This window comes from Schistocerca cancellata, chromosome 6 (assembly GCF_023864275.1).
Source record: "Schistocerca cancellata isolate TAMUIC-IGC-003103 chromosome 6, iqSchCanc2.1, whole genome shotgun sequence".
NCBI lineage: Eukaryota > Metazoa > Arthropoda > Insecta > Orthoptera > Acrididae > Schistocerca > Schistocerca cancellata.
The window spans coordinates 77696308-77719089 of NC_064631.1; the positions used below are offsets into that span (position 1 = coordinate 77696308).

Genomic DNA, 22782 nt, shown 5'->3' on the forward strand with positions numbered 1-22782 from the left:
TGATCAAAAGTATGAAAATGACTTACAAGTTCGTGGCGCCCTCCATCGGTAATGCTGGAATCAATATTGTGTTGATGACTGCTTCCACTCTCGTAGGCATACGTCCATCCAGGTGCTGGACGGTTTCTTGGGGAATGGCAGCCCATTCTTCACGGAATGCTGCACTGAGGAGAGGTATAGATGTCGGTCGGTGAGGCCAGCCACGAAGTCGGCGTTCCAAAACAGCGCAAAGGTGTTCTATACGATTCAGGTCAGGACTCTGAGTAGGCCAGTCCATTACAGGGATGTTATTGTCGTGTAACCACTCCGCTACAGGCAGTGCATTATGCACAATTCCTCGATCGTGTTGAAAGATTCAATCGCCATTCCAAAATCGCTCTTGAACATCTGGAAGCAAGAAGGTGCTTAAAACATCACCGCCGCCGAATTTTAATGTTGGCACTACACACGCTGGCAGATGACGTTCACCGGGCATTCGCGATACCCAGACGCTGCCATCGTATCGCCACATTGTATACTGTGATTCGTCACTCCACACAACGTTTTCGCACTGTTCAATCGTCCAATGTTTACGCTCCTTACACCAAGCGAGGCGTCATTAGTCATTTACCGGAGTGATGTGTGGCTTACAAGCAGTCGCTCGACCGTGAAATCCAAGTTTTCTCACCGCCCGCCTAACTCTCATAGTACTTGCAGTGGATCCTGATGCAGTTTGGAACTCTTGTGTGATGATCTGGATAGATGTCTGCCTATTAGACATTACGACCCTCTTTAACTGTAGGTGGTCTCTGTCAGTCAACAGACGAGGTCGGCCTGTACGCTTTTGTGCTGTGCGTGTCCCTTCACGTTTCCACATCACTATCAAATCGGAAACAGTGGACCTATGGATGTTCAGGAATGTAGAAATCTCGCGCACGAACGTATGACACAAGTGACACCCAATCACCTGACCACTTTCGAAGTCCGTGAGTTCCGCGGGGCGTCCCATTCTGCTCTCTCACTATGTCTAATAACTGTTAAAGTCGCTGATATGGAGTACCTGGCAGTAGATGGCAGCACAATGCACCCAGATATGAAAAACGTATGTTTTTGGTGGTGTCCGGATACTTTCGATCACATAGTGTATCACTAAGATGGGGCAGAAACCAGTTTGAAACGGGGTAGTGGCTGCTTTCGGCGCTCGTTTTCCAACCTAGTGGTCAGAATTGATCATCTTTTGAGAGCTGCCGTCAACTTGTCTCCATCTTGCAGTACAGGTGTCAAGGAGTTATACCTCTGGAAGACGACGGATTCGCTCCATCCCATCGGCGTGATGAAGAAGGTATTGGGATTCATCAGTTCATGCAACTCTCTGCCACTGCGTCAATGCCCAGTGGCGATGGTCACGAACCCATTCCAGTCGTAGCCGCCAATGTCTTGATGTTAAAATTGGCACTTACATGGATCGTCGACTGGGGAGGCCCATCATTAGGAGTGCTGACTGCGCTTTGTGTTCAGAAACGTACTTTTCCCAGCACTGAAGTCTGATGGTAGCTCCGCCACAGTTCGCTGCCTGTTCTGTTTTACCAGTCTATCCAGACTACGATGTCCGACATCTGTAGTGGTCGCCCAACCCCAAAACGTCTGAACGTGGTTTCATCTTCGCTTCACCACGTATTGAAGAGAATCACCACGGAGCTCCTCGATCACCATGCAAGTCGTGCAGTTTCGGAAACACTCGTGCCCAGCCCCCGGGCCATCACAGTCTGCCCTCGGTCAAACTCAGGTAGATCGCGCGCCTTCCCCATCCTACACGCGAACAGCACGCTCACTAATACAGTGGTATTACAAATGATTGAAGCGATTTCATAAATTCACTGTAGCTCCATTCATTGACATATGGTCACGACACACTACAGATACGTAGAAAAACTCATAAAGTTTTGTTCGGCTGAAGCCGCACTTCAGGTTTCTGCCGCCAGAGCGCTCGAGAGCGCAGTGAGACAAAATGACGACAGGGGCCGAGAAAGCATATGTCGTGCTTGAAATGCACTCACATCTGTCAGTCATAACAGTGCAACGACACTTCAGGACGAAGTTCAACAAAGATCCACCAACTGCTAACTCCATTCGGCGATGGTATGCGCAGTTTAAAGCTTCTGGATGTCTCTGTAAGGGGAAATCAACGGGTCGGCCTGCAGTGAGTGAAGAAACGGTTGAACGCGTGCGGGCAAGTTTCACGCGTAGCCCGCGGAAGTCGACGAATAAAGCAAGCAGGGAGCTAAACGTACCACAGCCGACGGTTTGGAAAATCTTACGGAAAAGGCTAAAGCAGAAGCCTTACCGTTTACGATTGCTACAAGCCCTGACACCCGATGACAAAGTCAAACGCTTTGAATATTCGGCGCGGTTGCAACAGCTCATGGAAGAGGATGCGTTCAGCGCGAAACTTGTTTTCAGCGATGAAGCAACATTTTCTCTTAATGGTCAAGTGAACAGACACAATGTGCGAATCTGGGCGGTAGAGAATCCTCACGCATTCGTGCAGTAAATTCGCAATTCACCAAATGTTAACATGTTTTGTGCAATATCACGGTTTAAAGTTTATGGCCCATTTTTCTTCTACAAAAAAAAAAACGTTACAGGAAACGTGTATCTGGACATGCTGGAAAATTGGCTCATGCCACAACTGGAGACCGACAGCGCCGACTTCATCTTTCAACAGGATGGTGCTCCACCGCACTTCCATCATGATGTTCGGCATTTCTTAAACAGGAGATTGGAAAACCGATGGATCGGTTGTGGTGGACATCATGATCAGCAATTCATGTCATGGCCTCCACGCTCTCCCGACTTAACCCCATGCGATTTCTTTCTGTGGGGTTATGTGAAAGATTCAGTGTTTAAACCTTCTCTACCAAGAAACGTGCCACAACTGCGAGCTCGCATCAACGATGCTTTCGAACTTATTGATGGGGACATGCTGCGCCGAGTGTGGGAGGAACTTGATTTTCGGCTTGATGTCTGCCGAATCACTAAAGGGGCACATATCGAACATTTGTGAATGCCTAAAAAAACTTTTTGAGCTTTTGTATGTGTGTGCAAAGCATTGTGAAAATATCTCAAATAATAAAGTTATTGTAGAGCTGTGAAATAGCTTCAATCATTTGTAATTACCCTGTATTACATTCACCGTGCGTGTGTCTGACTAACAGTCGTTCCTCGCCAGGTGACTCTACTATCGCCTGGACGGGTTTATATCGGTAGTAGGTCAGTGGTCATGATGTTCTGGTCCAGCAGTGTATTTCGGAAGTGAAACTATCTATGAAAAATGCAATTGGCAGTGACGTACCTATAGTATGCCAGGGGCTCACACAGTGAGCTGGAATGCATAATTCGTAAAGATCATCCAGCACCACTTTCTACACAATGTATGATCTTTTAAATGGTGCACGTATGTTTCTTTCTACAGAGATGAAAACCCGAGGTGTATTTTGTAGTGTCACCGCGAACACCACATTTGCTATGTGGTAGCCTTTAAATCGGCCGCGGTCCGTTAGTATACGTCGGACCCGCGTGTCGCCACTATCAGTGATTGCAGACCGAGCGCCACCACACGGCAGGTCTATTCTAGAGAGACTCCCTAGCACTCGGCCCAGTTGTACAGCCGACTTTGCTAGCGATGGTTCGCTGTCTACATACGCTCTCATTTGCAGAGACGACAGTTTAGCATAGCCTTCAGCTATGTCATTTGCTACGACCTGGCAAGGCGCCATATTCAGTTACTATAATTACTTCAAGAATGTATTCTGAACAGATAATATTGTGAATCGAGTACCGTCAGCGAGCGACGTTCATCATTAATGGATTAAAGTTAAGTATCAAACTAATAACGTCCGCTTTCTGAATTATAATTCCTTGTCATGTTCTAGACCTCACGTCAGTATAGTTCTTCCCTCCTCACGCTAGCCTGCTTGAGCTAAAACGCGTGCATTTCGGCCTCCACTCGTAACACGGTGTTGGCTCTTCTGCTAACACAAAATATTGAGTGATGGCAGACTTGGTTTTAACTGTTATAAATCTTATACATGTTGGCAACGGCGCCGCAATTTCTGCCGTAATACGCACAGCAAGAGTTGGCTGCACTGTTCTGCAGTCTGCTCTCAGGGGCACACAAAATGGGGAGCAATGTACAGTCCATAAAAGTGAACAAACGCCACTTTCAATACAGTGCTACGTTTATGTAAATGGCACATGTACGTTTTTTCTACAGAAATGAAAACTAGATGTATAATTTAGTGGTGAGACATGGTTCTTATTAGTGGAATACTGCACACATATACATCAAGGTTGTGCACTACATCTAGCATGGAAAACGAGATTACAAATAACTGGTAACGTCACGTCCGGTGAACCTGCGTCACCTCGACAGATGTTCGAAAAGCCTGCCATTTGCATCGGTACAGTTGTTGAGACGGTGAACATGTGGGCTTTGCACAGATTGTAGTGTTTCCACAGATATTCATGTACACGCAGCGGTAACACGTTGTTGCGTATCCTCTTTTGGCGATGGAGGTTCGTGGTACACACACCTTTTCGCTGCGCTCCGGAGATGGAGGTCTAACGGCGTCACGTAGGTGGGACAGGCTGGCCAACTCAAAAACCTCCCCGTCCTATCCATCTGTATGGGAACATTACGTCCACAACTTTCCTGGAAACATGTGGGTAGCGTACTGGGCATACATCGTGCTGGAACCACACTGATGGGAGCGGTTCCAAGCACACGTCCTTCAGAGAGGGGCTTGAGTGTCTCGCAGATATGATGCATATCGGCGTCTGGTTAATGTCTGCTGATAGGAAAAGGGACCCACAGAGGTGGGCAAATTATTATGGTAAAGCTGCGTTCGGTACAGTACCGCACTGTCGCTTGATAAACAAAGTAAGAGGCTACGGAATATCCGACCAGGTGTGTGGCTGGACTGAAGAGTTTTTAGCAAACGGAACACAGCATGTTGTTTGTAGTGGACTGACAAGACAGCCAGTCCACAGTGACGGGTAACCGAAAGGCACGCGTTTACACGCGCCGGCTGGCGTTAGTTCTGAAACAGGATACGTAATGAATGCTATAAAGAAAAGTACGTAGCTGCTGGAATACTTAACTTTAATCCATCATTTGTATACAGCATTCTTGATGATACAAGTGAGACTCTCTCTATAAATGGTTAATGGCGCCTTGCTAGGTCGTAGCCATGGACTTAGCTGAAGGCTATTCTAACTGTCTCTCGGCAAATGAGAGAAAGGCTTCGTCAGTGTAGTCGCTAGCAAAGTCGTCCGTACAACTGGGCCGAGTCCTAGTACGTCTCTCTAGACCTGCCGTGTGGTGGCGCTCGGTCTGCAATTACTGACAGTGGCGACACGCGGGTGCGACATGTACTAATGGACCGCGGCCGATTTAAAGCTACCACCTAGCAAGTGTGGTGTATGGCTGTGACACCACATTTTTCTCAATGGAGAGACATCTACAGACGTTAAAGAAACCTCTGGCGTGCCACAGGGGAGTGTTACGGGACCATTGCTTTTCACAATATATATATAAATGACCTAGTAGATAGTGTCGGAAGTTCCATGAGGATTTTCGCGGATGATGCTGTAGTATACAGAGAAGTTGCAGCATTAGAAAATTGCAGCGAAATGCAGGAAGATCTGCAGCGGATAGGCACTTAGAGCAGGGAGTGGCAACTGTATTGCGAATACATAGAAAGAGGGATCCTTTATTGTATGATTATATGATAGCAGGACAAACACTGGTAGCAGTTTCTTCTGTAAAATATCTGGGAGTATGCGTACGGAACAATTTGAAGTGGAATGATCATATAAAATTAATTGTTGGTAAGTCGGGTGCCAGGATAAGATTCATTGGGAGAGTTCTTAGAAAATGTAGTCCATCAACAAAAGAGGTGGCTTAAAAAACATTCGTTCGACCTATACTTGAGTATTGTTCATCAGTGTGGGATCCGTACCAGGTCGGGTTGACAGAGGAGATAGAGAAGATCCAAAGAAGAGCGGCGCGTTTCGTCACAGGGTGAGAGCGTTACGGAGATGTTTAGCAAACTCAAGTGGCAGACTCTGCAAGAGAGGCGCTCTGCATCGCGGTGTAGCTTGCTGTACAGGTTTCGAGCTGCATGAGGTATCGAATATATTGCTTCCCCCTACTTATACTTCCCGAGGAGATCACGAATGTAAAGTTAGAGAGATTCGAGCGCGCACAAAGGCTTTCCGGCAGTCGTTCTTCCCGCGAACCATACGCGACTGGAACAGGAAAGGAAGGCAATGACAGTGGCTTGCGGAGTATAAATGTAGATGTAAATGTAGATGTAGATGAAAGCCAAATTTTTACTGAAAATTAAGGTAAATACATAGCAGTTTACAATTGTTTTAACAGCTTGGATGCATCTGTTTGGCTTTTATTAATTTCTCTGCTCTTTTAGTCATACTTTCTAATAGATTTTACACCTGCTTTGAATATGTAGCTCATGTAACTGCGTTTGTCTCGGGAATTCAATCAAACTGTCCTTTTGCTGTGACCTTCTGTGTTCTTATTTTCTTCTTAACTACTGTCCACAGATTTTCGATTGGGTTTATGTCTGGACTATTCTGAGGTCACGGGAGGACATTATCACCATTTCCCTCCAAAAATTTTCCCACATACTTAGCCTAATGGCATGGCGCACCATCACGCATAAAAACATTATCTTCACCATTAAACAATTCCTTAGCATGAGGCTTTTTTAAGACGTTGAGATACTGTCCTTGATTCATAGAACCTTCAACAGTGTACAGGTTTCCTCTACCCTTCCATGAAAACTCTCCCCGAAGGTAACTGAAATGAGATATTTTACAGGTTGGCGTGGATAGTCATAATAAAGCTACTTCTATCCCCAACTCCTCACATACTGGCTGTTCTTAGAGAAGTTTTGATAGTCATTTGGACCATATCACCATATCCACAAAAGCTCGGGATCATCATTTGGAAATGAGTTTATTTAATGAAGTGTGTACTAATGCATAAATTCTTAGTAAACACTCGTTGCCAGTCATTGAAAATTTAAAAGTTCTGTATGGAAAACGTCTGTGAATGAGTTTCTTAGTTTTGAGTACACTTACGAAAGAAATATAAAAACAACTATGAGAGTTACTGATTTTTGATGCTTAGGTTGCAGTCAGTTCTGAGTAATATTAGTAATGGCGCTCCAGTCCCTAAACCTAGTTACAGAAACGCGAATCAGGCGCATTACGTATTCCAGGCCGTAGCAGCCGCGACTTGGAGACACCAGCTATGGCCACTTCCGAGCCCGCTGTAGGATCACATCGGTTCGTCTTCTTCCTGCTGGTATTGTAACTGAAATTTGGCAACAAGGCAATGTACGTTTGGCAATTCTGTGATCGACGAGTTACTTCCTGGTGTGCACGGAATTAAGCCTCAAAGTTCACTTGATTTTACCTGTCATTTCCATTGAATAATCTGAGTTATTATCGCTTGAGGTGTAACAAAAGATTGTAAATTTACGGTTTTCAGCCCAGGAAAGTCGTTGCACGTGGAAATCGCAACTTATCTCGTCTTTTAAATAGCGGTTTACGAGTTATAGCCACTATTGGTCTCGTAAGAGGAAGCTGAGACACATACTTCTTCGGCATAACTTTATTTATGAAATGCCACATCTGCATACATCTTGAGTATGACACAGCGTACCAATTAAACACAGACCCAATCAAAATCTAAGTTAGTAGCATTTTACCAATTCGTGTCGATAGAGGCACGCTTGTGTGCAGATACTCAGCTTTATTTAAACAGACTTTCGTCGTAAGGTTATTGTGGGTAGTTTTATTACATTTCTTATAATACAGCTCACAATTTTCGTAATGTTTCCTTTTGTGTTGTTAAAACAATAGTAAACATGAGAGAGAAATTAATTATCAACGATAAATGCGAATTCTCTGATGTTATCTGTAACAGTCTGTAAATGCACATGCGGTTTATTGATTACATGCACGTAGAAAACTTGTTCTGAGTTAAAGCTCTCAAACAAGGTTTAAAGAAGAATAAAATGCCACTACCAGACGACAGCTAATGTATAAAATACTTTTCCGACGTATTTTGGCACGGTGCGCTCTACCCATACATAATACAAAAGTTTCGGGATGCATCTACTGTCTGGCTGTCTGTTAAACCTGAAATGAACAAAATGTCGTAGAAGTTAGCCTTTTTTTCACATACGACTATTTTAGGTTGAGAAGTGAAGGGAATTATGTTACAAGTTCCATTAGATTGATAACTTTAGCAGACAGCACAATTGCGTTTTAAAAAATATAGCAGTGAATGTACTCGAACTCGCGACATCTTATCTACCGTGCGCAATACTTACCATTACGCTACTAGCCGACACGTAGCTACAACAGCTCCAGAAGTGAACAACAATTCCTCCAGAACTTCTGCATTCCACAGTGCTGTGGGAAAATGCATATGGCCAGGTCAATACTTATGAGAGACAAACAGTTATACCTTCTCTTTTGCACTGGTCGTGCGGTTCTAGGCGCTCCAGACCGGAGCCGCGCTGCTGCTACGGTCGCAGGTTCGAATCCTGCCTCGGGCATGGATGTGTGTGATGTCCTTAGGTTAGTTAGGTTTAATTAGTTCTAAGTTCTAGGGGACTGATGACCACAGCAGTTGAGTCCCATAGTACTCAGAGCCATTTGAACCATTTTTTCTTTTGCACTGCACGACGTTTTCATCAAACAGATAGCGCAATAGAGTTGCTCCAATCGGAAGGAACACTTCCTATTTAAATTTCTGCATCCTGCACTATTGGCAGTTCTGTGTTGGTGGCAGTTACGTGATTTTATTTTGGTGATTACAAAATAAAGTTGAATGTATGCACTGGCTAGCCGAGGCAGCTAGTTCATGGTGATTCGGTCAACCAAATAAATGAATTTACTGAACATGCTGCAAATTGATACAGGGAGCCTGTGTGTCAGAATTCTCAGCCAGTGTGGCACAACGGCGTTATGATACAAAAATGAGCCACAGAGTAGAGGTTTTTGTGGTCTGTTTGGCTGATGAGAGGTTCATATATCTATGGGCTGGGTTCGATTCCGACTTTCATCTGTGATTTTAGATAGGGAGAGACAGATTCCATTCTCTTCTAGCTACACCAAGTGAAGAAGATATAATGGCATTGTGGTCTGAAATTGACATTAAAAATGATATTCCTTCTCTACCAAGTAGACGTTAGGTTGACCCACAATAAAGTCTGGAGTGGCGACATGTAGAAACTCTATTACCAGTAACCTTTCTTATACCAGTTATTTATTTCTAGTGACGCAACAAACGCTATGTAGGCTCACAGAACACTTATTCCATCTTTTATCTGAGCTTCTGTATGTCGATAAAATTGGTTCTGAAGTGGGAATGCAACTCAGACCACCCTTAACGCGGAATTTGTTCCCTTCGTGACAATACAGCTCGGCTACAATTTGTTCAAAATTGCAGATTCCTCAACATCTCCACATATTGCGCGTGAATGCGTTCGAAACCTGGCCCGGCACTAAAGATCTCATTATGTATTATCAAGATCTAGCATGAGAACACCTATATGCTGGTGGATAATAGTTTCGATTTTTAATGTATCTTCATTCGTTGTCTACACTAACGAAATCTAACGTTTTTGACTCCCAGTGAAACACTGAACTATTTGCGAGATCACTGTAAGTTCAAGATGTTATTCCGAGCTGCTGACGGAGAAAAATTCGGTAGCTCTCGTCTCTTTGCGTGTAGTCAACAACGATATGTGTGGGGCTCTATTCCCAGACAGCACTGAACTGTTCGTCACATTATTTCTAGTTCAAACATGCTCACATGTCGCTGCTGGTGCAACAAACCCATATTTAACGTTCGTTTTCTCTTGAATAAAACAGCGATAGGTGCCGGGTTGGAGTCCTGGGAAGGAAAAAATTAATGTTTCGTCTCGTCTTTCAGTTAAAACATCTAGCTACTGCCGAGAAAATGCGATATGTCACAGCTGATTGTACTTCGATATCTATCCGATTACGTTCTGTGTTCGAATCCCTGTCCAACACAAAGCTTTACCTCACGGCATTTCAAATAAGTTACTTGTTAAGAAGCAATGTTTAACATCTCTCGTAGTTCGTTGACAGGGACAATAGGTGCTGGGTAGGAATTCAGGTCCGTTAAAAATGTTCGCGTTATGTAATTTAAAGTTGCTATTTGTTAACTGATACTGTCTAAAATCGAGGTATATCACTCTCTGTATGCCTAATCAGGTATGACTGTTAGTTTCCGTCAGTCAAGAAATCTTTGCTTAGTCTGCATGACCTGGGTTTGAATCCTTATGCAGAACGAGATGGTTCGTCGTGTCATTTGAAGTTCATACATATTCTCAACTAGCTGCTCGTGAATAACTTAAAATTTTAATGTCATTTTGTGTTAAATAATAAGTACGGTATGTTACTTTGAAGAGGATCTCATGAATACGACGAACTTACTACGTGCATTACCTATCTGACGTAATAATGAGAGTGGTGACATTTCAGGTATGTCATTTATTGTAATAAATGTGACCTTACAAGCCTTAAGGACAGTCTCATCTGTGATAAGGTGTTCCCTGATATTTGTAGTATCGTAGTATTACTTTATATCTTGAGTTATTGCGATACAGAGCAGTGTTTTCTAGTGGTGACTTGTTGGACCCATTTTCAATAGTCAAACGACTGTACCAAGGAGCGATTAGAGGACCTGCTAGACAGCTGCGTTATGTGGGTTGCTTGCGAATCAGGCGAAATGCAATTCAGGTCGTTCGGATACTTTTGAGTATGACTGTACATGTGACATTAGCTTCCACGGCATCTAAGTACTAACCAGTATTACCATTCATCTAACTACAGTTAGGAATCAAACCATCGTAAGTTAGTGCATTTCGCTATTGCGATCGATCTGAATATTTGCTGTACTGTTCTACGAACGCACGTCAGTGAATCTATTCTGCTCACTTATCCTCTGTACCGGAAAACGTGTTTGAGAAATTCTCCTACACAAATACATTTGCACCTTACTATTAACTATGATACTTACACCGAAGAGCCGAAGAACTGGTACACCTGCCTAATATCGTGTAGGGCCACCACGAGGTGTCCCTAAATCCGTAAGAGTACGAAGGGGTGAAACAGCACGATGCGAGGCATCCCAGATATGATCAATAATGTTCATGTCTGGGTACTTTGGTGGCCAGCGGAAGTGTTTAAACTCAGAAAAGTGTTCCTGGGGCGACTCTGTAGCAGTTCTGAACGTGTGGGCTGTCGCATTGTCCTGCTGGAATTGCCCAATTTCGTCGGAAGGCATAACGGACATGAATGGATGCAGGTGATCAGACCAGATGCTTACGTAGTTGTCACCTGCGCAGAGACGTTTCAGGGGTCTCACATCACTTCGCCATTACAGAGCCTGCACCAGCTTGAACGGTCCCCTGCTGACATGAACGATCCTTGGATTCATGAGGTTCTCTCCATGCCCGTACACGTCCATCCGCTCGATACAATTTGAAACAAGACTCGTCCGACCAGGCAACATGCTACCAGTCATCAACAGTCCAAAGTCGGTGCCCCCTCGACCAAGCAGAAGCCCCGCAACAGCACGTCGTATGGACTCAACTAATGTCTGAAGTAGTGCTGGAGGGAACTGACACCACGAATCACGCAGGGGCAGGGCTGTCCATAAATCCGTGAGAGTACGAGGTGGTGGAGATCTCTTCTGAACAGAGCGTTTCAAGGCATCCCAGATATGCTCAATAATGTTCATACCTGGGGAGTATGGTGGCCAGCGGAAGTTTTTAAACTCAAATGACTGTTCCAGGAGCCACTCTGTAGCAAATCTGTACATGCCCAAGTCCGTCGGAATACACAATGGACATGAATGGTTGCAGGCGATCAGATAGGATGCTTACGTACGTGTCACCTGTCACAGTCCCATCTAGACGTATCAGGGATCTCATATCACTCCAACTGCACATGTCCCATACCACTTCAGAGCCTTCACCAGCTTGAATAGCCCTTGCTGACGTGCTGGGTCCATGGATTGTTGTCTCCATGCCCGCATACCTCAATCCGCTCGATACAATTTAAAACGAGACTCGTCTCACCAAGCAACACGTTTACAGTCATCAACAGTCCAATGTCGGTGTTGACGGGCCCAGAGGAGGCATAAGACTTTGTGTCGTTCAGTCATCAAAGGCACACGAGTGGGCCTTCGGCTCCAAAAGCCCATATCGATGATGTTTCGTTGAATATTTCGCCAACTGACACTTCTTGATGGACCAGCATTCAAATCTGCAGCAATTGTTGAACGATTCTCTTCAGTTGTCGTTGGTCCCATTCTTGCACGATCTTTATCCAGTCGCAGCGATGTCGAAGAGCAGACGTTTTACCGGATTCCTGATATTCACGATACATTCGTGAAATGGTCATACGGGAATATTCCCACTTCATCGCTACCCCGGAGATACGGTGTCCCATCGCTCATGCGCCGCCTGTAGCACCACGTTCATACTCACTTAAATTTTGATAAACTGACATTGTAGCGGCAGTAATCGATCTAACAACTGCGCCAGACACTTGTTGTCTTATATAGGCGTTGCAGACTGCAGCGCCGTATTCTGCCTGTTTACATATCTTTGTATTTGAATACGCATGCCTATATCAGTTTCTTTGGATCAAATGGTTCAAATGGCTCTGAGCACTATGGGACTTAACATCTGAGGTCATCAGTGCCCTAGACTTAGAACTACTTAAACCTAACTAACCTAAGGACGGCACACACATCTATGCCCGAGGCAGGATTCGAATCCGCGACCGTAGCAGCAGCGCGGTTCCGGACTGGAGTGCCTGGAACCGCTCGGCCACAACGGCCAACGTTTCTTTGGCGCTTCAGTCTATTTTATTGTATTCTGTATTTTGTATGTGTGGGTGTGGATGTATCTGTGTGTCGCTTGGATCATGTCAATCAGGCGTAAGGAGATAAGCTAGCTGCCTGATATTTAGAATAATTACATTCGCTCAGGTTGGTAGTTACACCTGGTAAGTGGAATTTGACGGAAGAGAAGTGGCATCTTTTCTGTCTACATTCTGTTGTGGTGGCCACGTGGGGGTCGTAATACAAAATCATTAAGTATCTGTGACATATGGGATACTCCTGCTGTCGGAGTTAAAATACATGGTGCCAGGAGAGGATATTGATTCAAATCATGTTGGTTAATTTCCGTCGGAGCTACTGCAGAACATGTTAAGTGGTTAGAAACGCCACGAACATTCATGACACTGTGCTAACCAATATGGAAGCAGCAGTGGCGACTAAACAGTCAGCAGTCAGAGAAGTGAGAGACACTTAAGACTGTTACAAGAATATTGCACTGAATGTGTACTGACTTTGTTCTTTCTCATACCACGGAACTTGAAAGTAAGTGTCTAACAGCTTGAACTAATTACTGTGCTTGGAGGCTATTGGGTTGCCTTGTGACCTGTGTTTTTCTCATACGGTTTCACTGAACGTATATGTAAATAATTGTGTAAAAGTTTTGTTGAATTAGCTTATGTAATGCAGTTTCGTTTTTTCAGTCATATTTCGCTCCAGTGAGGATAGGCCAGCAGGTAGTTGGATTTCACAAAAATTAGAAAAATAAATCTCGCCAAATTGTTAAACTTTGTGACAAATCATTTCCTATGTATGAATAAAACAAAACTCATAAAACTGGGCAAATTTGTAAAATATTTATAACTCGGCGTCTGAAAAAAAGTACTAGATCAGCCCATCATTCTGGAAGATGAACTTACACCTACTTTCTGTGTCTTAGACTTAATGTAGCATTGTTGTCCTGAGCTGGTGGGTAACTTTGTGATAATTAATGTGTATTCCAAACTCCTAGTACCTAACTGCACACAAAAACTACATTCCTATCAAAACTGAAGCTATAAAGTTCCATATATGTGGAATTTAAATGTCACAGTACATATTGTAAAAATGTCCTTAAGTTGCCCACTTCTACGCTACCACTCTTTTTCTCATTCCTACATAATTTTTCTCTCTACAAACTTCCCAGCTGAACAGTTTTGTTGCGCTGTTCAAGAGGCCACCTTTCCCCTGAGCGTTTTTAGAGGAAGTAGTAGCAGTCATTTAGCTCCATGATTGCCTGGGGATATACTACTCAAGCACAAACCTACATTCCTGAACAAGCCTGTTGCAAGTGACTTGTGGCTGCTGGATAGAGGTAGTCCACTAACTTAGCCCTCAGCGGTCGCACACTCCACCGCCATGTAGCACACGTTCAGTTTTCTTACATTTTTATTCAGGTTTTTAGCGCTCTTCCAGTATCAGCGATTATCCGGTTTCCCCATTATATGCGCCGCCATTAGATGGCTAGCGAACATCAACGCCATACCAGATTCGCATAAACCGCAGTAAGCACAGAATGGTCGCGTTTGCTGGGATTCGCGTTACAGAGAGCGAGTGGGTTTTGAAATGTCAGAGACGCGTCGCGCCACACACGATTTTGTATTTGTCTCACAAGGGGAGCAAACGGCAAGTGGACTTTTGTAGTTTTTTAGATGTCTGGTATTGTGAAGTTCAGAACTCAAATACACCTCTCCCAAAAAGTTCGATGCAACTCTCAAAAATTCTCGAGAAAATCGTTTTTTTAAGTTTTCCGATCACGTCTAATATTTTTCGACAAACAATGTGACTGTGGTAGAGTGCTCGCTCTCTTGGGGGAGGGGGGTGGGGGAGGGGGCGGTTGAATTCAAATCCTGTCAGATCCAGCTTTTAAGTGAAAATACATCTTTTATGAGTATTTGCGTGAAGCGTAAAATAGTAAAAGACAGAAAAAATTATTTTTATTTTTTTAGTTACACAATCTTCGTTAAAATTCTTTTACACGGCATCGGTAATGAAGAATTTTTGTTTGTAATGAATACTGGATTTTTGTGCCCAATATACAGTTAGAAACAAGAATATGTGTATTTTTCATAAAAATGACTATTAGACACGAGCACATATTTGATGAATACTCTATTTGAAAGACAAAGGTATTCGAGCTAAATGGAAAAAAAGTAATGACCCAAACGAGCCTCGAATTAAGAATTACCAGACTTGTCTACCTTCTGTATTGTTCACTGCAGGAACATGTAACTCTGTTTAAAACTTGCTCAGTCTGGAATGGAACCCAGGTCTCTCACACAGCGAGAGAGCACTTTATCCACTGACCGCCCACACTACTAGTCGTAAAATACCTACCTTATTTCATTATAGCAAATATGTTCGAAAAGTTTCAAAGTCGATTTTCTCGATAATTTTTTTAATTTGCAGTGAACTGCTTTCGAAGAGGTATATTTGAGTTCTGAACTTGACGTACGATAAATGCAAAAAATTAAAAAAATCCGACTGCCGTGTGATTCCATTCTCAGCTGTGGATATAGTTAACACCGATAATCAGTAGGGCAGCTGTGGTGGCATGTGTGCATTATTACGTCTGTTAGATCTGTGCCGTTAGTTTACGTCGTAGCACTAATTATTCTGTTTTTATGTTTTTATTTCAGGAGAGAGGTATGTTGGGTTTTACGGATTCCGTCGCCCACTTCTGCTTGTCCGTGACCCTGAGCTGATTCGCCACATCCTTGTCAAGGATTTCGGGACGTTCCACGACAGAGGACTTTTCATCGATGACGAAGAACCTCTGAACAAACATCTCTTTGCGTTGGGAGGAAAGAAGTGGCGCCAGCTGAGGATCAAGTTAAGCCCTACGTTCACATCCGGCAAACTGAAGGGCATGTTCAAGGTGAGTCGATGCGCGACTCGTCACCTGTTGTTTTCTGACGTACATCAAAGAGCTTTTCTGCAAAAACTGTTCTTGCAAGTTTCGAAACTTTCCCTTATGTAGAGAATGCTGGCAAAGCGGTCGATGACAATAAAAGCCTGTTTGAGCACTGTTTGGAGTCTATAGGTTCTGGATCGATTATCGCTGCCTTAGGATATGGCCTTTTCAAAACCTTACCGTTCAGTCGTCTTACTTTTCTTGCTGGTATACAACTGTTTCGCTTTAGCCCACACTGGTGTTCCAATCGGCATTGGAAACTTCATTTACATTGTTGTTGTTGTTGTTGTTGTTGTTGTTGTTGTGGTCTTCAGTCCTGAGACTGGTTTGATGCAGCTCTCCATGCTACTCTATCCTGTGCAAGCTTCTTCATCTCCCAGTACCTACTGCAACCTACATCCTTCTGAATCTGCTTAGTGTATTCATCTCTTGGTCTCCCCCTACTATACTAAATTGGTGATCCCTTGATGCCTCAGAACATGTCCTACCAACCGATCCCTTCTTCTGGTCAAGTTGTACCACAAACTTCTCTTCTCCCCAATCCTATTCAATACTTCCTCATTAGTTACGTGATCTACCCATCTAATCTTCAGCATTCTTCTGTAGCACCACATTTCGAAAGCTTCTATTCTCTTCTTGTCCAAACTATTTACCGTCCATGTTTCGCTTCCATACATGGCTACACTCCATACAAATACTTTCAGAAATGACTTCCTGATACTTAAATCTATACTCGATGTTAACAAATTTCTCTTCTTCAGAAACGCTTTCCTTGCCATTGCCAGTCTACATTTTATATCCTCTCTACTTCGACCATCATCAGTTATTTTCCTCCCCAAATAGCAAAACTCCTGTACTACTTTAAGTGTTTCATTTCCTAATCTAATTCCCTCAACATCACCCGACTTAATTCGACTACATTCCATTATCCTCGTTTTGCTTTTGTTGATGTTCATCTTATATCCTCCTTTCAAGACACTGTCCATTCCGTTCAACTGCTCTTCCAAGTCCTTTGCTGTCTCTGACAGAATTACAATGTCATCGGCGAACCTCAAAGTTTTTATTTCTTCTCCATGGATTTTAATACCTACTCCGAATTTTTCTTTTGTTTCCTTTACTGCTTGCTCAATATACAGATTGAATAACATCGGGGAGAGGCTACAACCCTGTCTCACTCCCTTCCCAACCACTGCTTCCCTTTCATGTCCCTCGACTCTTATAACTGCCATCTGATTTCTGTACAAATTGTAAATAGCCTTTCGCTCCCTGTATTTTACCCCTGCCACCTTTAGAATTTGAAAGAGAGTATTCCAGTCAACATTGTCAAAAGCTTTCTCTAAGTCTACAAATGCTAGAAACGTAGGTTTGCCTTTCCTTAATCTTTCTTCTAAGATAAGTCGTAAGGTCAGTATTGCCTCACGTGTTCCAGTATTTCTACGGAATCCAAACTGATCTTCCCCGAGGTCGGCTTCTACTAGTTTTTCCATTCGTCTGTGAAGAATTCGTGTTAGTATTTTGCAGCTGTGGCTTATTAAACTGATTGTTCGGTAATTTTCACATCATTTACGTTATGCGCTTCAAAGGTGTAAACGGAATATAAATGGAACCTCTCCAGTGCGGAATTACGTCAAAAACTCGCCTACTGTCCGCTCACAGCTAGGTCCTCTCAGAAGGTTCAAAGTCTCACACAAATGTCCCATTCTACTCGTGTGCTGTCATCAAAGTCTTAACGGTCAGTCCAAATCACTGTGAGGTTAGGAGTGAAATGCGACCCAGGACACCAGCTCACAGTCTGCTGAGCAGAGCTGTGCGCCAAAATATACGTCCTAATAACATAGTAGCTCGTTAAAATATTAGTATAATGTTAGTTTCGGCATTAGGTCAATTCGGTATGCAGATATTTTATTATAAATAGACAGTGCCACTTACTTTTGCATGCAGTTCTTCTTTATAAAATAACGGTTGGTCTGGGTTATATGGGGATACGAGTACTGCTATCATAACGGGCTATTACAGAAATCAAAATTAAATGTGGTGCAATCGTTATTAGCATCACACTATATAATGTGGTTTTTGTTCCGTAGAGCAGCATATAGCGGTATATTTTGACACCCTACATCGAACGCAATTACAGAGCGCTCTTTACGGTATGCTACAATTGCAGATATACATTGTGCAACATCTGAATATGTTTTAATACAGCATAATTATAAGGTAGCTGATGGAACAGCGTTCTGAGAAGCAGTCTATGAGCAATGAACTCGATACAGATAAAAGAAATTAAATTGTACATAGCGGTGGAGCTACACCATTATGGCAAATAGGAAGATATTGAAAATACCTTCCTTATAAAACTTTTAACGGACCCTGTTCGTAATGTTTTATTACATGTTAGAGACCAAGGTTGTGATTTTTGTTCTGTTTTCCGCTAGAGGAAGTTTCGATCCTTTCTTTTTCAAAAGATTATAGCTTGGAAAATATATTGCGCTCACAATTTGTGTTGAATCGATTGCTGGATAACTTTTTAAAATCCCTGTCCATAGTTCGACGTTACATTATTTGGAACTGTATCATCTATGAAGGTCACTCCAAAAGAAATGCACAATATTTTTGTAAAAATAGAGTTTTCATTTTTCATGTGTGAAAGTTTTACAGTGTGTAGATACATCCTTCCCGCTTGTTTTCAAACTTAGTTCAACCTGTTCCCGTGAGTGGGGCCATCACAGCATGTCTTCAAGATGGCTGCTACACTTGACGTTGGAGATGTTTCCAGGATGTTGACAGTGCCTCACAAAGGAACAAGAAAAACAGTATGCAGCGAACGTTTGGAACAGTACGAGAATGGTGGAGATGAATTTATTGGAAGAATTGTGACAGGTGATGAAACATGGCTCCATCATTTTTCACCAGACACGAAGAGACAATCAATCGAGTGGCATATGGAAATTTACCCAAGAAAAAAAAATTCAAAATCACACCTTCTGCTGGAAAAGTTACGGCTGCTGTGTTTTTCGATTCCGAACGACTCTTGCTTGTGGACATCATACCAAGTGGAACCACCATAAATTCTGATGCATATGTGACGACACTGAAGAAACATCAAGCTCGACTGAGTCGTATTCGATCACATCGGCAAAATCAGGACGTTTTGCTCTTGCACGACAATGCACGGCCACATGTCAGTCAAAAAACCATGGAAGCAATCACAAGACTCGAATGGACAACACTGAAACACCCGCTTTACAGTCCTGACCTGGCTCCATGTGACTATCATCTCTTTGGGAAACTGAAAGACTCTCTTGGTGGAACAAGGTTTGAAAATGATGACTCCCTTGTGCACGCTGCCAAACAGTGGCTCCAACAGGTTGGTCCAGAATTTTACCGTGCGGGTATACAGGCGCTGGTTCCATGATGGCGTAAGGCAGTTGAGAGAGATGGAAATTATGAGGAGAAATGAAAATATTGTTCCTAAAGGATGTAGCTACACACTGAAAACTTTCAACCATGTAAAATAAAAGATGGATTTAAAAAAAAAACAGCGTGCATTTCTTTTGGAGTGACCCTCGTATATGCAGTCCTACTCAGTCTATCACTATGATCTTTACCGACTACGTCTTCAGTTGAACTGTTTACCTATTTTGTTCCTCTTCTACCTTGGTTCTGATTTGAAAGGTTTTGTTTCCCTTGCGCTAATATTTTTCCACATCGCGTGCATCTTTCTTGTGTATTCTTTAAAGGCCAGATAAGTCTCAAGACACTTTGTGAGCTACCATCCTGTTTTGATACAAGTAACTCACGAACGTAAAACACGTAGCATTCTGGCTCTAGTGACCAGTCGCACACAGCTGCAAAACAATTTCAACTTTTAAACGATTACAAGTTGATAATGTCTTTGCAGATTTGTTAACTACAATTTAATGAAAGAAACGTAGCTGGTGTTTTTTACAACAAAGAAGCTAAGTGCCACAACGAATATCTTTGAGTTTCACTGATATATCCTTTAAAAATACAACTGTTATAGTGGTACTAGTTATTTCAGTACACTTTAACTGGCAGCCAGATTTATTGCTGACCCAAAATATCTTCACAAAAGACGGTTAGTACTTAAAAACTGCTAATGTGTATTAACACATTTCTCTACAAAGCTTTAAAGCCCGCCTACGTTCACATTTTCTAACAAATTCTAAGCCAAGATGGGCTCATTGAAAGTCCCAGAAATCGACTAGTAGGCCTACATGTCCATTTTCCGTCAAAAAATCAATCACAAACTTGACTACTTGTGTCCTGGAGACAGAGGTCCTCACCCTTTCGACGCTAAACACAAAGTCGCCAACACGCTGGAGTCTGTCCCACTGGCTACTCTCGCCTGCCATCAGTACAGGCAGCCTACATTGCCTAGCCCCCACCATCTCTTATTACAAAAAGTCTCCAGTCTGCAAGGGCCTAGGGCATACAGAGGACGTGAGTACACCTCGGAACCGTCGGTATTATACTTGACCAGTGTCATAGCTGTGGTAGGAAAGGATCAGAGGTCCAAGCAGTAATAGCAAGCAATGAAGATCAAATCGGTAAAGGTTCTGAAAGCTGTCTAAAGCCGGAGATAAGTCCAGGCGATATTTTTACAAAGGACCTAACTGTGTTTAGAAAGGATAGATTAAATACACAGTTGATGGTGGCGTGCTTGTTGCTGTTAGTAGTGTTTTATTTTATAGAGGAACTGAAGCGGATAGTTCCTGTGGGTTAGTATGAGTGGAGGTTATACTTGACTGTCAGGATAAATTAATAATGGTTTCTTTTACTGACCCCTAACTCAGGCGAATCTGTTGATCCACGGTTAAAAAAAACTTGAATCATATTTCAAATATGTTGGTGGTAACTACAGTCTGCCGTCGACGCGTAGGCGAAAACATATATTTGAGGTCGGTACTAAATGCTTTGTCGGAATATTATTTTGAGCAATTAGCTCACAAGCCCACTCGATTCGTAAATTTGGTTGCGATAACTTACCTGACCTCTTCGCAATAGTACATCCTGAACAAATAGGGAGCATCACTATGGACTTAGGGGCTAGGGACTACAGTCCTGCATGACCGAGTAAGCGAGCACAAAATACGAGGTGGGGCGAGCACACCCTAATTGGATAGGCTGCCCGCACTAGTTCTAGTGACCGAGCATAGAAGCCGTGACCGAATACGTAGCACGCAACTTCAAACACATTACACGTGTCATTATCCGTGTGAGACTGCAGCCAGTATGGGCTTCTCATTTGTGGTGTGTGTCTCTCTCTCTCTCTGCAATCATGCAGTGCGAGTAAACCAGTGCAGTAAGACGTAAGATTGAAATCAATGTTTACACATTGAAGAGACGGGAAGGTCTAAAAAGCCAAGTACGGAGCATATTTTTGGTGGTTGTAGACGAAAAAAGTGCGTCCACTGGGTACGTATCGTGCATAAACTGCTCCACATTATTGTGTTTCCAATCGGGAACCACTCTTTTAAAGAAACACAGCTGCAAGAAACCTCACAAAGATACAGCTCCTTCAGGAATACCGGCAGTAATAAAAAATACACTCCTGGAAATTGAAATAAGAACACCGTGAATTCATTGTCCCAGGAAGGGAAAACTTTATTGACACATTCCTGGGGTCAGGTACATCACATGATCACACTGACAGAACCACAGGCACATAGACACAGGCAACAGAGCATGCACAATGTCGGCACTAGTACAGTGTATATCCACCTTTCGCAGCAATGCAGGCTGCTATTCTCCCATGGAGACGATCGTAGAGATGCTGGATGTAGTCCTGTGGAACGGCTTGCCATGCCATTTCCACCTGGCGCCTCAGTTGGACCAGCGTTCGTGCTGGACGTGCAGACCGCGTGAGACGACGCTTCATCCAGTCCCAAACATGCTCAATGGGGGACAGATCCGGAGATCTTGCTGGCCAGGGTAGTTGACTTACACCTTCTAGAGCACGTTGGGTGGCACGGGATACATGCGGACGTGCATTGTCCTGTTGGAACAGCAAGTTCCCTTGCCGGTCTAGGAATGGTAGAACGATGGGTTCGATGACGGTTTGGATGTACCGTGCACTATTCAGTGTCCCCTCGACGATCACCAGTGGTGTACGGCCAGTGTAGGAGATCGCTCCCCACACCATGATGCCGGGTGTTGGCCCTGTGTGCCTCGGTCGTATGCAGTCCTGATTGTGGCGCTCACCTGCACGGCGCCAAACACGCATACGACCATCATTGGCACCAAGGCAGAAGCGACTCTCATCGCTGAAGACGACACGTCTCCATTCGTCCCTCCATTCCCGCCTGTCGCGACACCACTGGAGGCGGGCTGCACGATGTTGGGGCGTGAGCGGAAGACGACCTAACGGTGTGCGGGACCGTAGCCCAGCTTCATGGAGACGGTTGCGAATGGTCCTCGCCGATACCCCAGGAGCAACAGTGTCCCTAATTTGCTGGGAAGTGGCGGTGCGGTCCCCTACGGCACTGCGTAGGATCCTACGGTCTTGGCGTGCATCCGTGCGTCGCTGCGGTCCGTCCCAGGTCGACGGGCACGTGCACCTTCCGCCGACCACTGGCGACAACATCGATGTACTGTGGAGACCTCACGCCCCACGTGTTGAGCAATTCGGCGGTACGTCCACCCGGCCTCCCGCATGCCTACTATATGCCCTCGCTCAAAGTCCGTCAACTGCACATACGGTTCACGTCCACGCTGTCGCGGCATGCTACCAGTGTTAAAGACTGCGATGGAGCTCCGTATGCCACGGCAAACTGGCTGACACTGACGGCGGCGGTGCACAAATGCTGCGCAGCTAGCGCCATTCGACGGCCAACACCGCGGTTCCTGGTGTGTC

General features: G+C 43.9%; 1 protein-coding gene across 1 annotated transcript in view; it reads left to right on the plus strand.

The window, feature by feature from the left end:
- The window catches only part of LOC126191270 (cytochrome P450 6k1-like), a 77273-nt gene that overhangs the window by 16454 nt on the left and 38037 nt on the right, over positions 1-22782 (plus strand). Inside the window, exon 3 of the mRNA XM_049932078.1 lies at positions 15634-15872. Coding sequence (XP_049788035.1) covers positions 15634-15872 — 239 coding nt within the window. The remainder of the gene's footprint in view (positions 1-15633; positions 15873-22782) is intronic.